Source organism: Carassius carassius, chromosome 12 (assembly GCF_963082965.1).
Source record: "Carassius carassius chromosome 12, fCarCar2.1, whole genome shotgun sequence".
Taxonomy (NCBI): domain Eukaryota; kingdom Metazoa; phylum Chordata; class Actinopteri; order Cypriniformes; family Cyprinidae; genus Carassius; species Carassius carassius.
In genome coordinates this window covers 11,030,902-11,057,723 of record NC_081766.1, presented here as the reverse complement: position 1 = coordinate 11,057,723, position 26,822 = coordinate 11,030,902, and the positions used below count along the sequence as shown (strand labels likewise).

Sequence of the window (26,822 nt, the reverse complement as noted above, 5' to 3'; positions counted from 1 at the left end):
TTTCTTCTCTTTACAGGTGAACCAGCAGAGACAGAAGCTCCATGAGCTACAGAATTTGATTGATAGCCTGGACAATACTGAGAATACAGTGAGTGACAAGGCCTTTGAGGAAAGACTGAAAGAGGCAGAGAAAACAATAATGGACTTACTGCAAGAGGCTCAGGCTAGCAAAGGTATTGTCTGACAGTGTAACAAGTTTCAAAATATTTCTTATAGTTTTAAAAGCCCCCCACAAAACAAATGAGATTTTTTTAAAAATGTAATAGGTCATCATATTGATAAAAAAAAAAATTTTATTTATTTTTTTTTTTTTTATAAAGGCAAATAAAAAAATTACTTATATTTTTACTTGATAATAGCGCAGATATATTTCACTTTACATGATTATAATTTAATTATCTTTAACTATTATAATGCAGAAGTGGATAAAGGCCTTTTGGACCGTCTAAACAACATCAACAAGACCCTGAACAACCAGTGGAACCGACTGCAGAACATCAAGATCACCGTGGACAGCACAGGAATGCAGGCAGATCGAGCACGGAACCGAGTCCGCAACGCAGAGGACCTGATCAACACCGCTAGAGAGGAGCTGAACAAAGCCAAGGAGGCCATCAGTAAAGTGGTGAGATTTCTACTACACCTCCAAGAGAGAATACTGTAATATCCCACAAATACCTTCAGCTAATGGTAGTGGAGGCCATTAAAATGTCTCTTAGTTACCAGTTTTTTTTTTTATCCTTATCATCTGTTCCTGTAGGATATTAAAATACCCACAACCTCTGGAGATCCAAACAATATGACACTTCTGGCAGAAGAAGCCCGCGTACTGTCCGAAAGGTGAGTTACAGTATTTCACGCTGTGCTAATAATGATTTTTCATACCACCTAATACAGTTTTATTCAATATTTTTCTATGGCTCTTTGCACAGACATAAAGCAGATGCTGATCAGATTGAGAAGATCGCAAGGGACGCCAATGACACTTCCACTAAGGCCTATAATATGCTGAAGAAGGCGCTCGATGGCGAGAACAAGACGAGCAACGACATTGATGAACTCAACAGGAAGTATGTCTTGGACGTCACATTAAATGCAACTTTCTTGTCTTGTCAATATATTCTTGTCATCTGTTTTTAGGAAAGTATCAAACATTTTAAATGCAGTTGGTCGTGCTTTACAACTAAATTGCTGTTCGATGTGCGCAGATATGTCGAAGCAAAGGATCTAGCCAAGAACCTGGAGAAACAGGCTGCTAAAATACAAGCTGAAGCAGATGAGGCAGGAAACAAAGCTTTGAAGATCTACGCCAACCTGACCAGCTTGCCCCGAATCGACACCAAAACATTAGAGGTGCTGATTTCATGATGTTTTATCATTCTTACTGAATTTGCACAATCAGCATGGATGCATCTATAATCCAGTCTCTTGAATTTCCCTCAGAATGAGGCCAATAAGATAAAGAAGGAGGCATCAGACCTGGACAAACTAATAGATAAGACTGAGAAGGAGTACAATGACCTGAGAGAGGACCTGAGGGGCAAAGAGACGGAGGTCCGCAAACTACTGGAAAAAGGAAAAACTGAGCAACAGGTACGAATGCTGTTTGACTTTTAATGTACTTGTTTTGTTTGGAATTAGTTTTCAGAATACAGTCATGTAGTCTAAAGATTTTGAAGAAATGATGAGAATATTTAGATGCTGTTCAGTTTAGCAGTTCTTTCACACATTTGATATGTAAGAGTCAAACACATGCAACGAGGCACAGGAGTTTCTTAAATGATACTGACGAGAGACAAGCGATAGTCCATAGTCTCATCCCGATCTGATGGAGTTCAATGTCAAGAGCTGGACCATGACACTATTCTTAAGAAATCTGCTCGCAGTGTGAGTTATTTTTGCAATGTTTGATGAAGGTTGGCATTTCAGGAATAGCATTTACATGATTACTTTTAGACTAAAATATATTGCGTATTTGTTTCCCCACTGTATTGCTATTCATTCTCATAAGTAATTATGTTCATGATGAAAGTGCAAAACTTCACCTTCTGAATGGTAGCCAGACAAGTCATTGAAGAGAGCAGTGTAACGACTCAACCATTTTTTCTTGTGTTTTCCATCTCTCGTTCCGCTTCGGACTCCTTCAGACGGCTGATCAGTTGTTGGCTCGTGCAGACGCAGCAAAGGCTTTGGCTGAGGAGGCAGCAAAAAAAGGCACCTCTACCTTCCGAGAGGCCCAGGACATTCTGAACAACCTCAGAGGTGAGAGGTCTTGGGTCGCTGTGTAAAATACCTTTTATTTATAATGATGAAATTAAAATAAATATTAATATATATATGTATATATATATATATAGAGAGAGAGAGAGAGAGGATGAATAAATAAGGATCTAAACATCAAAGTAAATACGTGTTTAAAAATGTATTTATTAAAATTGGTCTTTCTTTCAGATTTTGACAAGAGAGTCAATGACAACAAAACTGCTGCTGAGGATGCCATGAGGCGAATCCCAGAAATCAATGCGACAATCAATGAAGCTAATGAGAAGACCCGACGGGCCGAGGCGGCTTTAGGCAACGCAGCTGCAGATGCTAAAGAAGCTAAAACAAAGGCAGAGGAAGCTGAGAAAATAGCTAATGATGTGCAGAAGGTACATGTTGAGTTTCAGATGAAGAATAATAAAAACATAAATCATACAAAAGTTGTGGGATGTCTGTGGATTTATCAGACTGTGCCTTTATTCGATTTGCCCTTTTTTGTAATCAGGGTTCAGCAAAGACAAAGACAGATGCAGAAAAAGCTTTTGAAGACACCATGAAACTGGATGGAGAGGTGAACAACATGATGGACCAGCTCACAGCTGCTGAGAAAGAGCTAGAGAAGAAGAAAGCTGAAGCAGATGCTGACATGATGATGGCAGCCATGGTGGGTTATGGCCTTGACTAAATGTGTGCAATTTGTTTTCAAATCGTATTATAGACATTGAATTAACTTTGCTCTCCTTCACAGGCATCTAATAACGCTAAAGAAGCTGAGGACAACGCCAAAAATGCCAAAAATGCTGTCAGGACAGTGCTGGGCACAATCAATGAGTTATTAAAGCAGCTCAGTAAGACACATGATTAATAATTACATTTTTTTGTGGCAGACATAACCAATAATTGAAATCATGAAAGATTTCATCTACCTTCCTTGATGCCTGTTTAAAGATGTGTGTTATGCATTATCATGAAATCTTATTCTAGCTCAGTTTTTTTCAGTGATTGCCATTTTTAACAAATTAAAACTATTCACAGTTGTTTACAGTAATTGAAAAAAAGATTAAATAAAATACAAATATGAAATGGAAACTATAAATGTTGCGGTTTGGGTTGCTAAAATTGCTTAAACTGAAATAAAAATAAAAATAAAAATATTTAGCTTATACCACTGTTGTTATTGATGATCATTTTATTTTCCTTGTTCTCCTGCGCAAGAAGAATGCACTTCTGTGAATTGTGTGACGACTTAAACACCTTAATATAACACCACCTTTTCCTCTTCCAGACAACATCGATAAGGTGGATCTGAGCAAGCTGAATCAGATCGAAAACGCTCTGAAAGATGCCAAGGAAAAGATGGCAGGAAGTGAGCTGGACAAGAAGCTGAAGCAGCTGAACGACATCGCTAAGAGCCAGGAGGACATGATCAGCGACTACGACCGTCAGATCCAAGACATTCGAAAGGACATCTCTAACCTCAACGACATCAAGAACACTCTGCCAGAAGGCTGCTTCAACACTCCGTCTCTGGAGCGGCCTTAACCTCTCCACGCCACACTGCTAATGGCTGCCTTACACTCCCTGTGTTCATCAGCATCCCTCTCCACCAAAACAGGCCTTGTTTTGTTTCAAATTATTTTACTTGCATTTTATTTCCTTTTATTAGGTTACTGTTTGTTTGTATTTCTGTACGTTTCTTCAAAATCATGTTTTACAAACAGAAGACAAAAGCAGCTTTTAATCTTTTGATATGCATTAATGCTACGTGAAGAGAAATGGCCGTGTGTGTGTGTGTGTGTGTGTGTTTGTCTGTATTTGTGTGTGCATGAGCTGTTAGGGGCCTCGAGTTGAACCCTCATGACTGCACCACTTCCAGCTCTTCCTCTCAATTCTCTTGTCTTTACAACCGAATCAAAATTCCGACCTAATCAGAAGTCAAGACATTTGTTTGAGGACGTTTGCTACTTAATCATTGGTAACGCTATTTGCTCAAAGCTAACAGTGAAGGAATCTTAATTTGTTCGCAATGCACATCTTCTTCGCCCCTCGTGCTAGATTTGGTACTGAGAGTGAGTCGAACACGTAAACACAGTATTTCAGTTCATGTGTATATAAATTGTTCAGTACTAAAAGTCCCTACATGGCTCAGCTGACTTCATACATTTCATGGTTGCGACACATTTCAGTTTTGTGTTTGTTTAGATGTTTCAGACGCTGCTGCTTATTAAAGGTGTCCTGCGAACCACATTAACATGAGCAAAACTCAACACTATGCAACTTTGTACACTGGCGTAGCAAGACTTTTATCTGATACACTGGTGCTAAGAATTATTTCAAATGTTATATTTTTGTGTGAATGTTTTTTTTTTCTCCTTCTTTTTTATTATAATATAGAGTTGAGTAACTGTTATTTGTGTAAATATGCTTAAATGATTCAGGAACGGCTGATTTTTGAATCCAAGACCCAACCAGCCACCACGAGAAAAAAAATTAAATAATCAGCCAAAACTTCTGCATAATATATATAATTTTATATATATATAATAAGTTCTGTGGAATATAATACGCTTGCCTGTATACATGGCTCAGTGTTGCATTATAGCTATATCATGTATTTTATTTGTGGCTAATTTTCAGCGGATGGTGGTGCGTAATGTCTTGGCCCTTTAATTTGCACACCCCCAATCATCCACATATGTCTCAAATATTTCATATTTATCGGAATGATTTGCTTTACTTGAGATGGTAAGCTTAATCACATGTTGCTAGCTAACCATCTTTTTAGTGCCTAAACACTTGGACGTAATCTTCTAAAAATGTGGACGTTGCATCTTAAGTTAAAGAGATCTTTTGAAGTCCAAATAATGGTTTAGAACACTTCACTGTTTGTTTCTCTCAGTTACCGCATCCATAGTTCCTTTAGTTACAGTCTTACTGGTTTCTACATTGAGCGGTTCCTCAGCCAGCATAGCGAGAGATTCAACTATGAAAAGTGCCACTATAAAGCATTAGATTAGATCTAGACCTCTCCTCTCTACCACTGTGGACATAAGTGCAACACGTACACGTTTATGTATAAAACAGTATTTTTAATTTATAAAGTATCAAGTATTTGTGATCTGTAGTTAGAGTATGTGTTTGCTGCACAGTCTTGATGTGGTCCTTTGGTTCTAGAGAGCGTAATGGTTTTTAAAGACTCCCTTCCCTCTGTTTTAATCAAGGCATTGACAAACACTCACCCAAAGGACCTGACACACCTCTGCTTGTTACCTATTTGACTGTAAATTCAATCATAACATTTGAATAATAAACAGTGGTTATTACAGGACTCACTGATGTGTGATTCTGCTTCGTATTTCTACTTTTTTAGTGTTTGTGTGATTCAGTGACTCAGAACAGTGGGTTTCAAACTTTTTGCAGTTAAGAATCACCAAATATTACGATCATGCAAGGAAACTCTCTTCTAAAATATAAATGTTAAACTGTATGAAACTAACTTTTTTCATTTATGGATTTGGCAGCCACTTACATTAGTTACACATTTGATCTATTATCGCTTTCCCTGAGATATATATATATATATATATATATTAGTTATTTCCTATTATTAAAAGCTAGGGCTGCCAAAGGAATAAAATAATTAACATGATTCACATGGTTTTTTAACAGTTTTTAGAAAGCAGAAGTGAATAGTAATATAAACCCATATAAATAGTGTGCCATCTGTAAAAAAAAAAAAAAAAAAAAAAAATTCTTCTAATTTTCTTTTAATAAGCAAGGATGGTTTCATGGTATCCACAAAAGATTAAGTATCTGTTCTCAATTCTCAAAAAAAGTATTTTTTTTTGAGCACCAAATCATACTGGAATCATTTCTGAAGGATCATGTGACACTGAAGTCTGGAGTAATAGCAGTCACAGGAACAAATTACATTTTGAAATATATTAAAATATAAAAATAGTATTTAAAAATTTTATATTTCACATTTTATAGAATTTTTGATCAAAATAATGCTGCTGTGTTGGCAGTAAGAGAGTTCCTTCAAATACATGAACAAATCTTTCTAATCACAAACTTTTGACAGATGCATGCATATAGTCGACATTAAGGACTCTAAAAAAAATTACAATTGTAAAATATTGTTTGTCTCAAATTGTCCATGCAACCTTCTACAGCACCCTCTTGTGGTCTTGTATGGCTCCCTGGACCCTATTTGAAATCCCCTGCCGAAGATTATTTACAGTAGATTAATGAAACACATAATTCACCAATTATTTGCAAATAAGTCAAAAATATTTTTCAGATCATAAGTCTGTAGTGTACAGCATATTTAAACATGTTCATATAATAGCAGTGCAGTTCAACAGTAATCTGTAGGCCTATCTGTGTCTTTATTGATGTGCAGGAAATGACACACACTCATCACCAAATTAGTAGTTTTTCAGTGTTATTCGCTCATCTGATACAAAATCAGCACTATTACCAATATCATTCCTAACTACATTTGGTAAGACTTTGCCATGAATCAGCGGCCATCATCATATGCGGTTGCATTTTATTAAATGTGTTTTTCTCCTCCACAAGCCTGGAAGTACAAAATGCGAACCTAGACACATAATGAAAAGCATTGTGCCAGTTTTGGCCTTAACAGAGTTTCCAAAAGTCATTTCCATCTTTAACATAAGGCTCTCTCTTTTAACATGCTGGCAGTCATGACTAAAAAACTGAAATAAAGAGGGTTTTTCTCTAAATCTATCGGACTGATGACTAGATTGAAAGGAACAATCATGTGAACAATCATCTGCAGAGTCAAGTCCTTGAATCAGTCGAACCAAATGAGTTCATTAGAACTTTTATAGTCATTCAACTGGATTTAAATCTTTATTACAAAATAACTGCCTGAATGAAGTTTGTTCTTGATTCTATATATCTGTAGCCTAGTTTTATCATTTAAAACAAACCTCTTTTGTGAAATGTTTTGTTTAGAATGACAGTGCTGAATGTTAAATAATATAAAGTGATATTTTACATAGATGCCACATTATATATTAATTCAATGACATTCTTACATTTTTAAATGTGACAAATGTATATGTTCTCCAATCAGTCTGTACAAAACCTATGGAGGACATCAAATTTGCAGTGTTTTCTTGATGTAGCCTAATAACTGAAAGGCAGGTTATTATTTGTATTTTTGTTGTCCTCAGTGATCTATGAGAGAGCTTATGAGACTCCTCTCTCTTGCTCTACCTTCTCTCTGTGTTTCTTATCCCGTCCGGTTAAAGTGTGTGTGAGGGTGTGGTGCTGGCAGCGTCCTGCGAGAGGTAGACAGGGTGTGCTTCACACAGCCCTATGCTGTTCTCTGTGGCCGGAGCATGTATACCTGCAGAGTTTAGGTGGGGCTCACTGCGTCTGTGTGAGGAACAAGGTGTGGACAATAAAGATGTGTGGCTCTGGATGTTTGGGTGTGTTTTGGTAATGCGTAGCTGAGACAACTCTGACTCAGCCCAGCGTCTTTCCTTTCCTCTCAGAGAGTTCGTGACAGGGCGTAGCCAGTTGCACACAGTAGAAAATTCACTGCCCTCAGGCCGTGGATTTTTTTATGACTCCAGTATATTTGACTGTTCTATAGTGTCTATTCCAGTGCGGTTCACTTTGTGCCGGTATTTTGATGACAGCTGTGGCTTTGATATCTAAGCAATGGTCAATCTAATGTTTTTTTCTTTACAACTAATTTTCAATATAGGGCCTACTGTATATAACTAAAAAGATGCCAAATTGGCTATAATTGAATGCCATATTAAGTCAATGTTTGTGTAAACAGTTCAACACAACAGTGATTCATTGTCAATACAGGTATTATACAATTTGTAAACCACAAACACAGAGTACTAAATAAGATAAAGCTCAAAATAAGTGTACTTTCCTGCAGGCATTTAATGACTGAAGTATGTTCTTTAGGTTCACTTGATGTACTGAAATTTTTTGTGCCCTAACATACAATGTTATCTTATTGTGGATCATTTATTCTTGTTAAATATAGCTGTAGATGATTGTGCGTTACAGCAAACTGCAATCTCAGACTGTTTGCGATTGCTCCATTTCTATGGCTGCGGTTTGGTGGATTGGTCTTCAGTAGGGTGTGATTCTCTCATTCTCTTGCCATGAGATCAACTCCTAATAAGTAATATCCTAACAATAATAATAATTTAAATAATAGATATTTTAAGATTTCTAAAGAGGACAAAGTTTTGGCATAAGCAATTTGGAACCAACTTTAGGCTACTTAACTTTTGCCTGCCAAATTAAAGTCTATTCTTGTATTGTTTTTGTTTTTTGTTGTTTTACATTTGGCATTTTTAATATTTTGTTCACTCTATATATATATAGTTAAACGTTTTTAGTAGGCCTACTTTATACTTGACATTTTAATGTCATATAATTTTTTTAAATGGGTTTATCTTCTTTTGCCTGTTTCATATTTAGTGTATAATTTTATTGATAACACTACTATGGATCTTATGTCTATTAGGCCTGCACACAGTCTCAAGCATCAATATCCTAGTTTTAATATCAGATCCAAATAAGCTGAAGCATTGATGAACAATGGGTTTATTGTTCTGGTGCTGAAGTTATAGACTTTAAATCAAACACGTCTTTATGTGAGGAATGGCATGAGACATTTCTTATCAGGCGCATATGCTCTGTGAATCACTCGTGAGTAAATGAACAGTTGAGACAGGGAGCTTGACGTGCCCGCTCTTGTCAGATGGGAAGTTTTTAAGTGCGCGTGCAGGGATCAGCTGGCAGAAGCGTCAGGTGTCCGTCTCATCGCACCCAGGACTAACGGAGCGCCAGTATCCTTAATACCAACAGACATTATAAAAGAGAGAACGTGGCATTAAATCTTGTTTCTTGGATGTGGAAAATGAAGATCAGTTGCATCTTTCTTTGCGCGGTTTACATCTGCTCTCCAGTTCACGGAACAGTCCGATGTAAGTAAAGTTTGACTACCTGTTAATTCATTTTTAGACATTCAGAGTGTGTAGACAGCTGGTACGTGTTTTATTTTATTTTTTTTTCATAACTGATTCAGTCCAAGAAAGCTATTTTAAGATGTGAAAGTGAGACAGCTAGTACAATAAGTTTGTGTATTTAACATTTCTTCATATTTTTCTCTGTTTTAAATTGAACAGTGTAGGCTACCATATGGTATCGAGTGGCTAATCCATTTGGCATCATATTTTAAAACAACATTAGTGACAAAAAGTGTCCCACTTTATCTGTATTTACCATAGATTATAATGACAGAGTACAGTGAATTGCAGTGTAACAAAAACTTCTGGATCATACATCATATAACAATCAGATCATAATAGTCTAATGATAACCAAAATAATACACCCGCCCAAATTCTAAAGTAATTCAAATTCTATAATTATTATATATGCCGTTTTTATGACTTAATTCTAACTGAAAGATGGATTTTTTAAATTGATTTTTGTTGTAGCAATTTGTTGGAGGAAAATTTTATTGGAGCCCAATTCTTTGTAAAAATCTGATACAGTTGCTCCACGTTCTGCTGCTTTTTCTGTGTCAGGATTCCTTATCAAGTAAAAAGACGCTCACATTTTATTAGAAACCCCACTGAGGCAGTGTTAACAAGCGTTTTCAATTCCAGAATAATAAATCATAAAGTAGGCTAGTGTTAATGTACAACTAGATGAGTAAAGCTTGAGAACCAACTTTGAAGTTGGCTTGAGAAAGCCTAGCCTAAAAGTTTGTAGTATAGATTAGACTGATGTTGTTAACATGTTTTTAATATGATTAACATGTTTTAGGCAATTAGCCTGTTGTTAGCATGTTGCTATCATGCATCTAGCATGATTAGAACGTTGTTAACATGTTTATAGCAGGATTAGAATGTTGCTATCATGTTTAATCATGGCTGCATCAGAAAACAATAGGTTACTGTCGTAACCCCGGTTCTCTGAAACATCGAGTGGAGAGATCCACCTATGGGAAGGGCATCCGTACCTGACCTCTGCAGAAGCATCCAATTGTACCAAGTCTGGCTAGACAGACAGAAGCTCGCAGCCAATGCCAGGTAAGGCCCCACCCCTTACCCAAGGGCATATAATGGCTACGATGCTGCTATTCTCCAGTAAGTATATTCGCTTCTCGTGTGGCAAGCGGGGCAAAGCTGGTGGATCTCTCCACTCGATGTTTCAGAGAACCGGGGTTACGACAGTAACCTATTGTTCTCTTTCATCATCTCGTGTTCGAGATCCACCTATGGGAGAGACATGGACAGCTCCCCAATTGCCCAATACACTCACAGTGAGGTTCTGAAAGCCAGAGAAGGACGGTCGCCCCAGGGAGGTGGTGCCTGACACGTCCCATAATCATGAAACTGCAATACTGACGCAAACACATGACTGCTGTGCACATGCAGCACATTAAACTTGTATGTAGTACACACACGATAGTAACTCTAGCAACACCAAAGTGCATATAAATACACCCAGAAAGGAATGGAAATGCATGCTTGGTGACAGGAATGTACGTGACCTGCCGGCCCATTCCCTCCTATTTGTTACTTCTAACGTGGTTGCAGGGAAGGGCTAAGAAGACCCCACCCCTAAAACCGAATGTGCTACCGAGATGCTGGTGACATCCAGCCGGTAATAACGCACAAAAGTATGAGGAGAAGCCCAACTGGCAGCGGAGCAGATGTCCTGCAGTGACACTACCCTAAACAAAGCCCTAGAGGCGACTATGCCCCTCGAGGAATGAGCTCTGATGTCCCCTGGTGGCTGCACTCCCTTGGATTCATAAGCCAAAGCTATAGCGTTCACAAGCCAATGTGAGAGGCGTTGCTTAGATATGGGATTCCCTCCTCGAGGGGGTGCCCATGAAATAAAGAGCTGGTCGCTCTTCCGGAAAGCACTGGTCCTGGTCAAGTCTGTAAAGCACGGATGGGACACAGAGCATTTAGCCTCTCATCCTCCGGGGAGGAAAAAGGTGGAGGGTGAAAAGCGGACAGCTCCAACACCTCCGAAGTGAACGCAGAGAAGCACTTCGGCATGAAGGCCAGATTAGGCTTAAAGGAAACCTTATCTCCACTAAGAGAGGATTTAGTGCACGAGGGATGAACCGAGAGTGTATGTAGCTCACTGACACGTTTAGCTGATGCCAAGGCCAAGTGCAAAGCTGTCTTGAAAGACAGAAGCTTTAAGGAAATACATCCCAGAGGCTCAAAAGGGTATTGAGACAGAGCCTCCAGCAACATGGAGAGTACCCACTCAGGGACAGTTCTCCTGATGACTGGCAAGGAGCGGCGGGCACCCTTCATAAATCTGCAGATTAGAGGATGCTGCCCGACTGTTGAGCCCTCAAAACCCACATGACAGGCCGAAATCGCAGCCAAGTAGACCTTGATTGTGGAAAAAGACTTACCTTTTTCCAATAGGTCTTGCAGGAAACACAAAATATCAGGAACTGAGCACTGATAAGATGTGAGACCACACCCATCGCACCACCCTTCGAACATTTGCCACTTACAGCCATACAGGGACCGCGTAGAAACGGCCCTGGCATTCTGTATAGTAGCAATCACACACGGCGAAAGCCCCAGTGTGCTTAGGTTCGTCCTCTCACGGGCCAGGCCCAAAGAGCCACCCTGTCCGGGTGCGGGTGATAAATATCCCCGTTCGCTTGAGACAAAAGGTCCGTGTGGGGGGGGAGGCGCAACGGCCCTTTATATAACAGAGGGATTATCTCCGCCAGCCATGGTGCTTTGGACCGCCTGGGTGCTATCAGAATGAGAGACAGGCACTGCTCTCTCACCCTGGCTAGTGTGGGAATTATCAGGCACAGGGGAGGAAAAGCATACAGCAGCACTCTAGGCCATGGGTGGGCCAGTGCATCTACCCCGAGGGGCGCGTCCACGTCCTTCAGCGAGAAGAACATAGGACAATGGTAGTTTTCGCGCGAGGCGAATAGATCTACGGTTGCCTGTCCGAATCTCATCCATAGCATATCCACTATCTGCGGGTGAAGACGCCAATCTCCGTAGATTGGGTTTCCTCTCGATAGAAGATCTGCGCCTCTGTTTAGAATGCCCGGAACATGAGTCGCGAGTAACGATAGGAAAACCCGTCTGCTCCACACCAAAAGCTTTTAAGCTAGAGCGTGAAGTTTCGACGAGCGCACGCCGCCTTGACGGTTGATATAAGCCACTGCTCTGGTATTGTCACAGCGTACGAGCACATGATGTTCCTGCAGGCAAGGCAGAAAATGATTCAGAGCCTTCCATACAGTCAGAAGCTCTAAATAATTTATGTGCGCTGAACGTAATCTGCTCGGCCACAGACCGTTCACCGTTCTGCCCTCCTGGGTGGCTGCCCAGCCTGTTAAGGAAGCCCAGGAAAATGGCATTCTGACTGGGTGTAAAATTGCTCTTGTTCACATTCACTCTGAACCCGAGAGATGTGATGTGCGTGAGCACACGGCAGGTGTCCTGCAACACTTTCTCCTTCGATTCGGCTATGATGAGCCAATCGTCTATGTATGTCAGAATCCTTAGACCTGACATTCTCATGGGTGCCAAGCCCGCCTCTGCACACAGACAGAAATACCGGGGGCTTAGACTGAGCCCAAACGGCAGAACTGTGAATTCCTAACATGTCCCCTGGTAGGCGAAACGAAGAAACGTCCTGTGTGGTGGATAAATGCTTATATGGAAGAAAGCATCTTTCAGGTCGACCGATGTGAACCAGTCATTCTGTTTTATGGCACGGGCGAGCGAGCCATGAGTTAACATTCTGAAATTGTATTTCCTTAAATGTTTGTTCAACACACGAAGGTCCAAGATAGGGCGGAGAGAGCCGTCCTTCTTTGGAACCAGGAAATAACGAGAATAAAAAACCCTGATTCATCAGACTGGGGGGCACCACCTGAATCGCTCCCTTGTTTAGAAGGGAGGATATTTCCTCTTTCAGAATGTGTGAGGCGTTCACTTCCGTGTGTGAAGAGAGAACGCCATTGAAATGCGGGGGTTTCATTGCAAATTGCAGTCTGTACCCCTGCATTATAGTACGCACACCCACTCGGGAGCCGAAACAGTCTGCCAAGCCCATTCATGACTCGCGAGTGTTCCCACCCGAGCCGCAGCGGAGCTGTGTAAGCCCAGCTGAGTTATTTGTGATGCAATGCCGCCATTTAGTGGACGAACTAGGGGCAACATGCAGGGGTTCAGACAGACTTTCTCTCTCCGCAGAAAGATGGACCCTCTCTGCAGAGAGAGATCCTCTCTCCAAAATGAATTCATTAGATTCGTTTGTTTTTGTTTTTTGTGTGTTTTGTGTTGGGGAAACACTGGGGCCGAAGCCTTAAATAATTGGGTGAGGGGAACAGAGTGTGTGCGGTGTGGTGACACTGCTTCTGCACTTTTCCTCACAACAGACCCCTTGAACGTGAGGGGGGAACACACAACGTTCATAAAACACATGGGCTGGGCAGCGTCGAGAGGAGGGGAACCGCTCCATGCGCGGGCGACCCTGCGTCTATTGTACGGGGGTTCTGGGACAGGAAGAGAGTCCGAAGGGCTCGTGGCCCGTGAACGTGGACTCGATGCCCCCATCAGCCGGACATCAGGCAGGCCGCTTACGCTTCGAGTCAGTGGGGGCAGGGTTAGATGGTCTTCCAGCTGCGGCTGCGGCGGGAGTCGATTTTCCCCAGTGCTTAGCAGGCGGTGGGTTATTCTGCCGTGGAGGGGGTTTGTTGCTGGGCCTTTCCTTGCTCTGGTGGAAATGTCGTCCCATGGCAGGTGTGTTAGGCAAACGCGAAGGGGGTGCCTGGCGAGGGGCCGTCTTCCTAGGGTGGCATAGCTTGAAGGCCTCATCCTCCTTCTTTTTGTCATCACACCGTTGTTGCGAATAGCGCCCGGCAGGGCTCTACCGACGCACCCGTGATGCGCCGCTTCTCAATGTCAGGAAGGCCCGACAGGTTAAGCCAGAGCGCGCGCTCTCCCACCACTGAAAGTGCCACAGAGCGCCTGCAGGCTTGGACGGCCTGCTGAGCGTTACGGAGGACGAGGTCGTTCACCGTAAGGATCTCCTTCCACAAGGGTAGGGAAGGAGTTCCCTTTTAAAGCTGTTGCCCTAGTTCATCCAAAATCTCCACCTGGTAAACGGAGAGGAGGGAAGAGACGTTCAGGGCCCTAACAGCCAAGGCCGAGGACTTGTATGCGGCCTGGTGAACTGAGGTATAAAAACGGTCCATTTTGTTGGGCAAGACCGGCTTAGGGGGAGCGAGCAGCCCGCCCTGAGCGGGGTTAAGGTGCCTGGCGATGGAAGGCTCGATAGCCGGGGGGTCACCCATACCATGAGCTGCCATATCCTTCACTTCAAGGCCCTTGAGACCGTGTTTGAAGTCGAGCGGGTCGCTCCAATTGTGCCTCATGTGCTTAGCGCACGCTGGAAGGACGGGGAAGAGTTGTTTTCTCGGACCGGGAGGAGGTCCCAACACTTTGCCATCATAGATATCCCTCTCCTGGTTGGTGGCGCTCTGCGGAGCTGGCCACTCAATGTTGAGGCGAGTGGCCGCTCGCTCACAAACCTCCAGGAGTATGGACTGAGGCAGGGCTGCATGGACGCCAGCCTGGGGAACGCCAGAGGGCGGGATGGCCTCCTCGTCCTCTGAGATCCCAAGAAGGGCCGCATCATCCTCATCGCCGGAACCGGCTGGTTCGTCGACGAGCGTGATGTTGCCCGCGAAGATGTCCTCTTCGGGGAATGCGGGATTGGGCTGGTCAGCCCAAATAAGTGGGGAGTCCCCCACTTAAATAAGACGGGAGTCCCCCAGTAGAACGACGTCGTCACCATGTCCCCCATCTGAGTCAGAAAGGCCAAGCTCGGAGCACTGGGTTGCTGCAACTTTAAGACGGCGTCGTAACAGCTTCTTGGGCAGCATAAATCAATGGCTGCAATTTTCCGGATTCTCCAGGGCTTCTTGAGCATGTTTAAGGCCCAAACAAACCACACAGAAAGGGTGAAGATCCTTAGCGGCAATAAGTGCACCACACGCGGCCGGGCAGGCCCGTGATAGGCTGTTCCCGGGAGAAGCGGAAGGTTTAGACAGTGACATACCAGCGAAGAAAACTCGGAAAAATCCGTGGCGGGCTGCCGTGGAAGGAGAAGAAGGTGAAAAAGGCGAGAGCGCGGGCGGCTCCGAATGCAGAACACAGCGAAAAGGCTGAAAAGACGACTGTCACGTCTGGCGGAGGCTGATCTGGGGATATATCCTCCTGAAGACACGAAAGTGAGCAGCGTAATCCAACCGAACTGTGTCAGTGCAGAGATCGCGAGAAGCGAATGTCAACTGGAGAATAGCAGCGTCGTAGCCATTATATGCCCTTAGGTAAGGGGTGGGGCCTTACCTGGCATTGGCTGCGCGCTCCTGTCTGTCTAGCCACACTTGGTGCAATTGGATGCTTCTGCAGAGGTCAGGTACGGATGCCCTTCCCATAGGTGGATCTCGAACACGAGATGATGAAAGAGAACTTAGGACTTGCTGCCTCCCTGCCAGCGTTTTTGCATGAAGGCACCCCATGAAACTGATTTTGGTGATAACTAGTGGATATTTAATTACTGCAATATTAGTTTATTCATGGAAATGACATAAAAAGTGGAAAACATTGATCAAAAACATAAATTTACAAACAAACTGACCACCGATTGCAACTTTCAGACACCATCTTTATTTTTTGGCTTAACTGTCACAGAATGGAATGCACAGGATTGTGAGATACCAAATCAGCAAAGGATGCATCTCTACTGCCTTTAAAAATCGGCCAGATGAAGGCATCTCAGGAGACAGCAACTGAAGCTAACATTGAATTCAGATGTGCCTTGATGCCTTCCTACCTTGGAATGCGTCCTCCGAAGGAAGCATTTTTCAGTTTTCAGATGCAGATCAGTTAGAAAAGGTATAGCACCTGAGTTTAGTGGTTGTAGCTTTAAAGCTGTAGGAGGAGTTAGTGCTCAAACTTTAGCTAAGAAAATGAAGTGGCAACTTAAATAGCAGATTAGTAAGTTTGCTTTCTCAAGCTTAATAATAATAAATTAAATATTAAAAAATAAAATTAAGAAATTGAAAGAAAAAAAAAAACTTTTCGAAACTGGAAACACAACAGTCCATGCAAAAAAAATTAAAAATTAAAAAACAATTGTCCTGGGGCCCTGTAAGGATGACTGTTGTCTAACAGCTGGGTAGTTTTGTCTCTCATTGAGAAGCTGTTGTTGCTGCCTGTCTGTGTTGCTCACCTGTGAGGGACCCTGATGTTGCCCGGTTAGGAGGAATGGAATGTCTGTGTTCTGAGTGGATAAGGTTTGGTTCATGCTGACTTATATTACCTCATTATACCTTTTCGATAAATTGCCTACAAGAGTGAGCTTGTCCTACTCACAAAGCCTGTCTATTATCTAACATACATAATCGTCTGTGTGTTCAGCACACTGTGGGCCTGGTTGAACATGGACTTGGTTGTTTTATTGCAGGTAATCCTACATGATCTAATGTGTTTACACAGCTGAGGGCATTTCTTCTTCCCATTGAAAAGATGTCCACCTGTGGATGTCCCGAGTGTCTTTCAGATACTTGTTGATCCCCAGACATGTGGGATTTTTTCATTGTATTCTGCAGTAGCTTATTATTTGTGGGTTTCAGTAATTGTCCATATATTATTTTGGAGAGTGAGTGAGTATACCTAAGGGTGGGGTGTGATTTTCTGCATTTGTGGAAAATAGGTACAGTATAAATGGTAAATGGACTGCATTTATATAGCGCTTTCAACAGACCACATGGCCATCCAAAGCGCTTTACAATTTTGCCTCACATTCACCCATTCACCCATTCACACACACATTCATACACCGACTGCGGTGTCTGCCATTCAAGGCGCCATCCAGCTCGTCGGGAGCAGCTGGGGTTAGGTGTCTTGCTCAAGGACACCTCGACACTTGGTCAGGTGGAGCCGGGGATTGAACCACCAACCTTCCAGTTTGTAGACAACCTACATGAACCACTGAGCCACTGCCGCCATAAAACTTTTATAGGGATATTTCTTTCCCTTGCTCGCAGCAATAATACTAAAAACTTGACTGGCGCCTCACTTTGACAATTTACAGTGATACTATATTTTCGAAGACTGTAAAATGTCTACTTATTCAGCAGATTCCTTAACCACAAAACATCTTAATGGGTGCCTGCTTTGAACAGAAAAAAAGTTGGCACTAAGTAACGTATCTTGGCATGTTGTCTTGCAGCCTCCTCTGCCTGTTCATGTCATGGTAAGGCACAATACTGCAGAGCAGATCATCTGGGATTCTACTGTATAAACTGCCAGGGAAACACAGAAGGGCGGCACTGTGAAAACTGTAAGGAAGGATACTTCCACCAGAGGGCAGGAGACAACTGTGTGCCCTGCATCTGCAACACGGCAGGTGAGCTGCTACTTTAAGATGTCTTTCTTTCTTTACTAAACATTGCATTGACTTTCCTTTCATGTTCCAAGTCATACAGGAAAAGAAATGTCTTTTTGGGGGGGGGGGGGGTTTAACATTCCTTTGCACATGATCATTTTAATGCTGAAATAAGTAAATCCACTTCACCAACTATTCAATAGATGATGATATAGAGCTACTGCAAAAATTGAAGTTGACAAAATTCTAAGGATTCTCACTTGTTTCTCTGACACATAAGGTTTAGAAGCACAGTGGGAGATTTTACAGACATTTTTACAAACTTGTCTTGCCTTGTCTAAAAATGTCTCAGCTCCAATGTATTAGATGGAAAATATCAAACCAAGCAGCATTTGCTAACAAATGACGCCAGAGGACTTTTCTCAGAACTGAGACACTTAAAAAAAAAAATGTAGACACTTTTTAATTTATTTTAACCAATTGGTCCCAAGGTTATTTTTCGTGGTATGAAATCAGTTTCTTCACACTGTTGTCTTAGCAGAATAACTATCAGTATAGTTCATCATATAACATATGAACATGTCCCTCAAAGTTTGACAACAAGAATGTGTCCAAGACTTTTGACCTTCATTTTAAACAGTATACTTATTTTCATATTTAAAAATCTAGGAAAATTTAATTTCACTGAATTAAAAAAATATATATGTTTATATTTTCTTTAATATAAATGATACTTGTTTTTTTATATAATAAAAAATACAGTTTTAATAGTTTATATTTAATAATATAGTATATAGTATATTTAATAGATTCCAACTATTTTTATTTCCCCTCTATATATGCATTATCTGCGTAAAGTTGTACAAAATGCGTATACTTTGTTCCGTACAGGTTCTCAAGGAGCAGTCTGCAACAATGAGGGACGGTGTACTTGTAAACAAGGAGTTTATGGAGACAAGTGTGACCGCTGTCACGATGGCTCTCCAGTCACTGCCAGTGGATGTGAGCCTTTGAGGTGAGAACAGTGAGCCTTACATCTCTGACCGCCATCTAACTACAGTATAACTGTGTAGAATTATTTGGTTCAATCAATGTTCTTCTCATGCAGGCTAAACTGCCGGTCACGTAACAGTGGCCGCCTCACGTATAACACAGAGGAGTGCCTGCCCTGCTTTTGCAATGGCCACTCAAGTGTGTGCTCCTCAGCTGAGGGATATTCCATTCATAACATCACTTCGACTTTTGAAAACGGTGAGCTTGATGTGTAATCTCTGATTTTAGTAAACCACATTCGGTTTTAGTTGCTGGTTTAATTCAAATTGTTATCTCGTCTCATAGGACCTGAGGGCTGGCGAGCCGCAACTGTTCAAGGTGTGAAACCTTCACAAGTGCAGTTCAGGTGGTCTCCTACTCACAAAGACATTGAGGTTATCTCTAAGGAGGTCCTTCCTGTTTATCTGTTTGCTCCAGGTATGTGGATTAAATTTTTTTATTACTTAATATCATTAATATACCATCAGTGATGTATTGCCATTTCCTTGACTGCTGTGCGTCTGTGTTTAATGCAGCATCTTACCTGGGGAATCAGGCATTGAGCTACGGTCAGACGCTCAACTTCTCTCTGCGTCTGGACAGAGGTGTCCGTCGTCCTTCCATCTCTGATGTTATCTTAGAAGGAGCAGGTCTTAAGGTGTCTGCTTCACTAGGAGACTTGAGAACTGTGGTGAACTGTGGCAAGAAAATCACCTACACATTCAAGTGAGTCACATCATTTGTAATAACCAGATCTTTGTGTTTTCTGAAGAAGTGCGAGTGGTGCTTACCTTGCCCTGGTTCCTGCCTCTGTTTAAGTCTATAGATTTTTAGGGATGCCTGATATATGTGTACCATATCAGCCAATTTTAGAGATGTTTTGATTGTCCTGTTTAAAGATCTATGACTGAGGCTGATAATAAGTCTAATGCATATTATTCTTCATAGACTGGACGAACAGCCTGGCAGCAAATGGAAACCACAGCTCTCATCCACAGAATTTCAAACACTTCTGAGCAACCTTACAGCCATTAAAATCAGAGGAACATTTGGTGAAAATGGTAAGTCTTTAATCTCTCCACTCCGATAATGTATCACAGAGCTGCATATATCGTGGAAAACATATATATGGATGAAAGAATTGTATATCTGCTTTCACAACAGGACGTGGTTATCTGGATGATGTCTCTCTGGTGTCAGCTAAACTGGGTCCCGGCACCCCTGCCGTCTGGGTAGAAAAGTGCAGATGCCCTGGTGGTTATGATGGACTGTTTTGTGAACGCTGTGCCACTGGATACCGGAGACGTTTCCCTGGCCAAGGCCCCCAGAGCCCCTGTGATCCCTGCTCCTGTCAGGGGGGAACCTGTGATCCAGAAACAGGTTTGTTTTTTCGGTTTAATGAATGTTGGTATTTCGGTTAAGAAAAAGATGCCTGAGCTGAGGAAGGTGGATTTGTTGTGTTTACAGGAGGCTGTTACTCAGCTGATGAGATACCAAATCTGCAGATGTGCCCTAGAGGTTATTATGTCAACCGCCAACAGTCCAACTCCTGCCAGAAGTGTCCTTGTCCCGAGGGCGAGGCTTGCTATATTATTCCAGGAACCCAGGAGGTGATGTGTGTTCGCTGTTCCCAGGGCACTACAGGTGAGGAACACGAAGGAAACATTGACGTAGATGTTCACCCAAAATTGAAAAGTCTGTTGTTATGTACAGAAACATAACAATATAATTTTCAATATAATAGTAGTTGGGTCTGTCAAGCTGTACATTGTCAAAAAGCACTATATAAGTAGAATTAGAAAAGTCACGCATTAGATTTTATTAAGAACTTTAGCTTAAATTGAACTCTAAATTAACTGTTTACTAATGACACATTTTTTTGAAAGGCTCTCGTTGCGAAATCTGTGATGACGGCTTCTATGGAGACCCTCTGGGAGAGTATGGCCCTCCCAAACAGTGCCAGCCTTGCCAATGTTTTGGCCACGTGGACCAGAACGCTGTCGGCAACTGTGACCGCCGAACAGGGGAGTGTCGGAAGTGCCTGAGTCACAGCACCGGCCCAAAGTGTGAGAGCTGTGAAGATGGATACTACCACAGTTACACCACAGAGCCATGTCAAAGTATGGAGAAATACTCTAACTGTCACAAGCCTGAATAAATGCTGCAGATTGTACTAGAGAAGTAATCCATAACAGTGACAGGTCACCTATGTTTTGCTTTGTTCTCCCTGTAGCATGCAACTGCAACCAACAGGGTTCTGTGTCAAATTCATGCAATGATAAAGGACAGTGCAAGTGTAAGGAAGGTTATGATGGACTCAAGTGTGACAAATCAACATGTCCTTCCTGCTTCAACCCAGTTAAGAACAAGGTAAGAAACTGAACTGAAAACAAAATAAAGAAATACAAACTAATAAAAATAAAAAAATCTTATATGAGAAGTCATTTACATGATATAAATATATATATATATATATATATACATATATATATGCAATATCATTTAGGTCAATCAATTTTAGTTTGATGTTATTTGAACTGTCTTTTATGCTCACCAATTCTTCAATAATTGAATCGTAATGTAATACAGTAAAAACTGTAATATTTTGAAATATTAACCATGAGAAAATAATGATCGGTTAATATCATCATGTCAAAATAAGCACTTTACACTCTATGTTGTGTGAAAGAAAAAATTAGTGGATTTGATGATTGTTTATTATCTGGAGAGTGATATAACCGTCTGATCTTGAACACTGCCTGTGTGGGTGGAATTTAATGTGCTGTTTGCCCAGGGACCAGCATGCACAAAATCCCACTGCTGTTAACTCTAGTGCATTTACAAAAGCCTGCTCTCTTAAGGGGAAAAATGATTGGAAACATTAGGTTATGTCATTTACTGTAGCGTTGGATCCAGTCCATGCACACCTGTTAAAGTAGAGTTATATGAATAAATGGTGATGATGATAAATAAATGATGAACATTGTGGGGTTTTTCCTTTTTAGATAGAGGTTTACACAAGACAGCTGCAAGACATGGAGGATTTATTTAAAGGAATTGGAGGTGATAATGCTCCAGTCAATGATGCTCAGATGGAACGGGCTATTAGTGCCGCAGAGGTCATGGTGCAAAGCCTGCAAATCAGAGCAAATGAACTCACAAGTATGAAAATCCTTTATTTGTCTTGTTTAATTTATTGTTTTTAGTTCATTTATTGTCTGTTTTTAACACTGGCTTTTTATACCAAATAGATACCGAGAAACAGCTTCAAGATAAACTGGTGAGCATTAGCCGATCCCAGCTGAGAGAGGACAGAAAAATGGAGGCTTTGTTGACAACAGTGGATGGGATCAGAAACAAGGATCAGCAGTACAGAACAGAAGTGTCAGAAATCCGTAAACTCATCAGTGAGATCAGGTTAAAACTGCAACAGGCCAAACGGGACATGCAACAGGCTGTGAGTATTTCATTGTTATATCTTTATGGGTGTTTATATATATATATATATATATATATATGCATATATATATATATATATATATATATATATATATATATGTATATATATATGGGTGTTTAGATGTGATCTACAGCCTAACTGTCACATAGAGTGTTAAAAAAAATTCCCTTATTCCCTGTATGTCTATTTCAGGAGTTTCCCTCAGGTGATGCGCTGCCAGGCACTGACACCCTGTCTGATTTGGTTCAGAGAGCTGCTGATCTTGCTGAGCAGTAAGTCATGTGTTATTCTCAAATGCCACAAACAGTAAAAACAACACATGTTGAGATCCATAACTGCATGTGCATTAATAAGGCAGTTGCTTATTCAGAAAAAGCTCTAAAAGTTTTCCTACAGCTTGAAAATGTGGTGGCTCTCAAACTTTTTTGCTTCACAACCCAGACTTAAAAGGGAACATCATATGAAGACATTTTTATTGTACAAAATAAAATAAAAAATTGCTATGATATCTATGCATGTTTATTATTTGCATTACATTTGTTGCCATATTTGCATTTAGAATATTTTTTTCCCTTGCTGTCCATGGTAAGAAAGATTAGAACCATTGCATTAAAAATGCCTTTAACCACTGCTTAGACTTCCACAGTACATATCTTGTTGTGCATCCAAAATATTTGCTGATTGAAAAAAAGACTGACTGAAGGGTGTTTTCTTGCCAGTCACCAAGGTGAGGCAGTGACAGTGGAGACCATTGCAGATGATTCTCTAGCAGAATCTAAGAAAGCCCTAGACCTCATCCGTGGTGTCATCAACCGAGAAAATAATGTCAAAGACGAGCTCAGAAACCTTAAAAGACAGTAAGTGGGACGACATAGCTTAAATTTTGTCTTAGAAACACTGTTAAACCAGATAATGTTCTCCAAGTGTTTACCTTTGTTGTGCAGAGATAAAGACTGACCTTACTTTCTAATGATGTTGTTTTCAGGTATGAAGCCGATGTAACTAAAGTGCTTGACATGGATAGGAAGGCCATTCAACTGACTGAAACGGCTGGAAAGGAGAGCGGAGTGGCTCAGAACACTCTCAAACAGTTATCTGACCTGGAGAAGACACTTCCAAAGCCTCTGACGGTAGTCAGTCTTAATGAAATATTTATGTTTGTAGAAGAGTTTTAGTAAAAATAGGGGAATACAGGAGATACAAGTCTTTGTTTGAACCCCCATCCGCGTCTACAAAATGTTTGCTGATCATGTCTCCAAAGATACACAATAAAACAGAACAATGTGTACTATTATCGTTCTGTTTCTGCAGAAGGACATTGCTGGTGTGGTTTCCAAGTTCGACAGTCTGAAGGGCATGGTGGAGGGGAATTTATCACAGTACCAGGACTTTCAGCAGTATTTGCTCAATGAGCAGAAAGAGACAGCCGATCTGTTCAATAAGGCCAAGAGTTTCCAACAGGTAACCCTAATCCTCTGTTAAACATTCCTGACAGTGTAGATGGTTCAGAAACCAATCATTTCAAAGAACAATATGTGAAATATGTGTAACAATGTAATGACCGAAAATGAACTTGATGTTATGTCGATAAGAAAAAATCTAATATTTGCAACAATGCTTATATATCTCTGTGCAAAGATTGACCTTTAATGACTGTTCATGGGTTGACGGGAAAAGTAACAATTGTTTTAACTTGATTTAAGGTTCAAGACAAACTTTTTGCCAGGGCAAATGCAGCAGAAGCAGTTCAAAATAAATCTCTGGAAATCTTTGCCAACAACATGGGTAGCCTGGATAAGACACTAGAGACACTCAAAGGTACAGATGAACACTAGACTTCTACAAGCTATTAAATATTATGTATGCATTTCAGTTGAAGAGTTTGTCAGTAAAAAGGTCCGTTTTAACATTTTTGGAGTCTATTATGCTCACCAAGGCTGCATTTATTCGATTAAAAATACAGTTAAATAAGAATATTGTTAAATATTTTATTTATATATATTTTTTCAAATATTAATTTGTTTATTTAACAGAGGCAATGAGACAGAATTCTCATAACTGCCCCAGAACTAGCTACAGCGATCATTTCATCTAATTGTAAAAAAAAGGAATGTTCTGATATTTTCAGTTTTTTTTGCTTGCATATTACAGAATTTTATCTATTGTAATTTATGCATCCCAATAAACATATCTTAAAAAAAAAAAAAGACAATTCCATCTGCAGTCCCTGTTATTATTAGAATAACTGTGTTTGATTGTAATATATTTTAAATATAATTTTTATATATAGTTTTTAGTACCCATTACTCCAGTCTTCAGTGTCACATGATTTTTCATAATCAGTTTTAAAAATAGACGTGATACATTTTTCAGTTTTCTCGAATGAATAGAAAGTTAAAAAGAACAGCGCTGATAACAAATAGAAATATTTTGTATAGTAATAAATGTCTTTACAGTTGCTTTTGATCATTTTAATGCATCTTTTCTGAATAAAAGTATTAATTTAAAAAAAATCTTACCTACCTGACCTTTTAAGCAGTAGTGTATATATATCTCCAGATAATTTTCTGTCATTATTTAAACTATCCAACACAATTAACCTTAATATGCATTTCTCTGTTGTGTCTTTACACAGGATTTGATGACCAGATCAGTGGTAATAAGGATCTGGCAGATGCCGCTATTCGAAAACTTCCTGCCATCAATGCCACCATCCAGAAGGCCAAAGCTGACAACATTAAGACTCAGGACATTCTGGATGCAATGTCTGCTCACTTTAGAGATGCTCAGGATACTATCGACACTCTTAAAAGCACTGCAACCAAACTGGAGGTATGACGACCTGTTACCTTGAGTGCTCATCCATTTATTATGTAAAAACTGTATTTGTGCAAATGCCATTAAGATTTCACAGAAAGACCAGTTCAGTTTCTCACGGTGTCTCTCACTAGCTGTACTAAATGACCCGAGTTGAGTGGGTCTATTTGAGTCGTATACAGAAAGTTTTGAATGTGCTCACAGTGTGCTTGTGTGTGTCTCCACAGGGAATGTCAGATAATCTTCCGCCCTCTTTGGATATTTTGGAAACTGCCACTAAACTGAAAAAAGATGTGGATGGACTGATGACAGAGGCATCTGTAACTAGAGACAAACTGAATGAAGAGAAAAACCAGGCAAAAGCACAGATAACTCAAGCAAGGAATGTAAGAATGTCTGCTTACATAAAACTATTTGAGAAAGATATTTGAAATCACATGTAATGTGGGGATATATGTTAAATTTTCTTTTCTTTGCTGTTAAATCAGGCTGTCTTGGAGTCCACTGGGGCACTTGAAAATGCAAAGAATGCCAGGGATGCTGTTAGTGATACTTTAAAGACAATCACTGATATTATGAGCTCACTAGGTGAGTTATAGCAATAATTCACCTCATGCAAAACATACAGTCAAGTGAAACTGTGTTTTTGTATTGTTTATATACTATTATAGTATAAATATTTTAAATGAGTTTTTGTTTGGTGTGTTTTCTCATTTTTGTTTAGTAATTTTGTCGTGCTTTTGTCATTTTAGTTTTTTGTTAATTTTCTATTTATCTTTAATTTTATTTTTACTTCAGTTTTAGTCATTTTAGTACTTCAACTTCAACTTATTTTATTTCAGCCTAGGCACCATTTCTAATTTTTTTTTTTTTTTATGTATATTTTAGTGTAGATTTATTTCAGTTAACAAAAACAATTTTTAATAGTTTATTTTAGTAATATACAGTACATTTAGTAATAAAGGTGTGACCAATTTTGTCAGAGAATGTAAAACTTTTCTATAAAATGTAACTATGATAATGGCATGTTGGAAGCAGAACTAAAAAATATTATTTGTTGCTAAATATATTTTCATATCCAAATTTTTATCCCAGCGCTAAGCAAGGATTCTGTAATACTGTTTTTCAGGAACTCCCGGGACAGTTGACGACACACGACTGGCCGAGCTAGAGGATGCTGTCACTAAAAGCCGCAGCCGCGTGGAGAAGGAGCTGAAGCCCAGACTCAGGGAGCTGGAGGAGAAGGAAGCCCAGCAGAGAGCCACCATTGCAGGCATGATCACTGACATTGACACCATCCTGGCTGACATTGCCAACTTAGAGGAGATCCGTAAAAGCATTCCTAATGGCTGTTACAACATACCACCTATCGAAAGGCCGTAAAGGCTTTAAGTTACAGCAGGGCTAAATCACAATGTTACATAGTTTAATCTATGAACTTACTGACCCTACGTTTTAATTAAAGAGTGTTTATTGTCATAACATGATTGTGTATTGTGCGAGATAATTTTATAGTATTTATTTTTTCAGTTTAATTTGTTTTTCTAATTTTGAAAATTATTACTGTGAAGTTTGGAATGTTGTAAATGATATTTCTGTTTTGCTTGATTGCCAAAGACATTTTGTTTTGGGTGATTAATAAATAATTATATACCATATCTGTAATTGTTCTAGATAAGAAGTAACATCCAGTTGCTTCTCCATCTGCTTCAGCATCTAGTAAAAAAATACTTTCAGTCATGAAAGAAATGCACAAACTAACAATT

At 40.3% G+C, this 26,822-nt stretch overlaps 2 protein-coding genes across 2 annotated transcripts in view; both read left to right on the top strand.

Moving 5' to 3' along the window:
* The window catches only part of lamc1 (laminin, gamma 1), a 56,738-nt gene extending 51,148 nt beyond the window's left edge, over positions 1 to 5,590 (top strand). Inside the window, exons 18-28 of the mRNA XM_059563453.1 lie at positions 17 to 173; positions 420 to 625; positions 761 to 840; positions 933 to 1,070; positions 1,209 to 1,353; positions 1,444 to 1,593; positions 2,148 to 2,262; positions 2,452 to 2,651; positions 2,768 to 2,926; positions 3,011 to 3,110; positions 3,548 to 5,590. Of these exons, the coding sequence (XP_059419436.1) occupies positions 17 to 173; positions 420 to 625; positions 761 to 840; positions 933 to 1,070; positions 1,209 to 1,353; positions 1,444 to 1,593; positions 2,148 to 2,262; positions 2,452 to 2,651; positions 2,768 to 2,926; positions 3,011 to 3,110; positions 3,548 to 3,804 (1,707 nt within the window). The 3' untranslated portion in view covers positions 3,805 to 5,590. The remainder of the gene's footprint in view (positions 1 to 16; positions 174 to 419; positions 626 to 760; positions 841 to 932; positions 1,071 to 1,208; positions 1,354 to 1,443; positions 1,594 to 2,147; positions 2,263 to 2,451; positions 2,652 to 2,767; positions 2,927 to 3,010; positions 3,111 to 3,547) is intronic.
* Positions 5,591 to 8,987: 3,397 nt separating this feature from the next.
* Positions 8,988 to 26,820, top strand: lamc2 (laminin, gamma 2). The gene is made up of 22 exons (XM_059563451.1): positions 8,988 to 9,257; positions 17,592 to 17,768; positions 18,639 to 18,762; positions 18,856 to 18,998; positions 19,086 to 19,217; positions 19,316 to 19,505; positions 19,728 to 19,840; positions 19,944 to 20,159; positions 20,247 to 20,423; positions 20,666 to 20,899; positions 21,013 to 21,149; positions 21,785 to 21,941; positions 22,031 to 22,236; positions 22,432 to 22,511; positions 22,959 to 23,096; positions 23,225 to 23,369; positions 23,551 to 23,700; positions 23,943 to 24,057; positions 24,875 to 25,071; positions 25,284 to 25,442; positions 25,545 to 25,644; positions 26,186 to 26,820. The coding sequence occupies exons 1-22, from the start codon at positions 9,182 to 9,184 to the stop codon at positions 26,437 to 26,439; spliced, it is 3,420 nt and encodes a 1,139-aa protein (XP_059419434.1). The 5' UTR covers positions 8,988 to 9,181; the 3' UTR covers positions 26,440 to 26,820.
* The last annotated feature ends 2 nt before the right edge of the window (positions 26,821 to 26,822 follow it).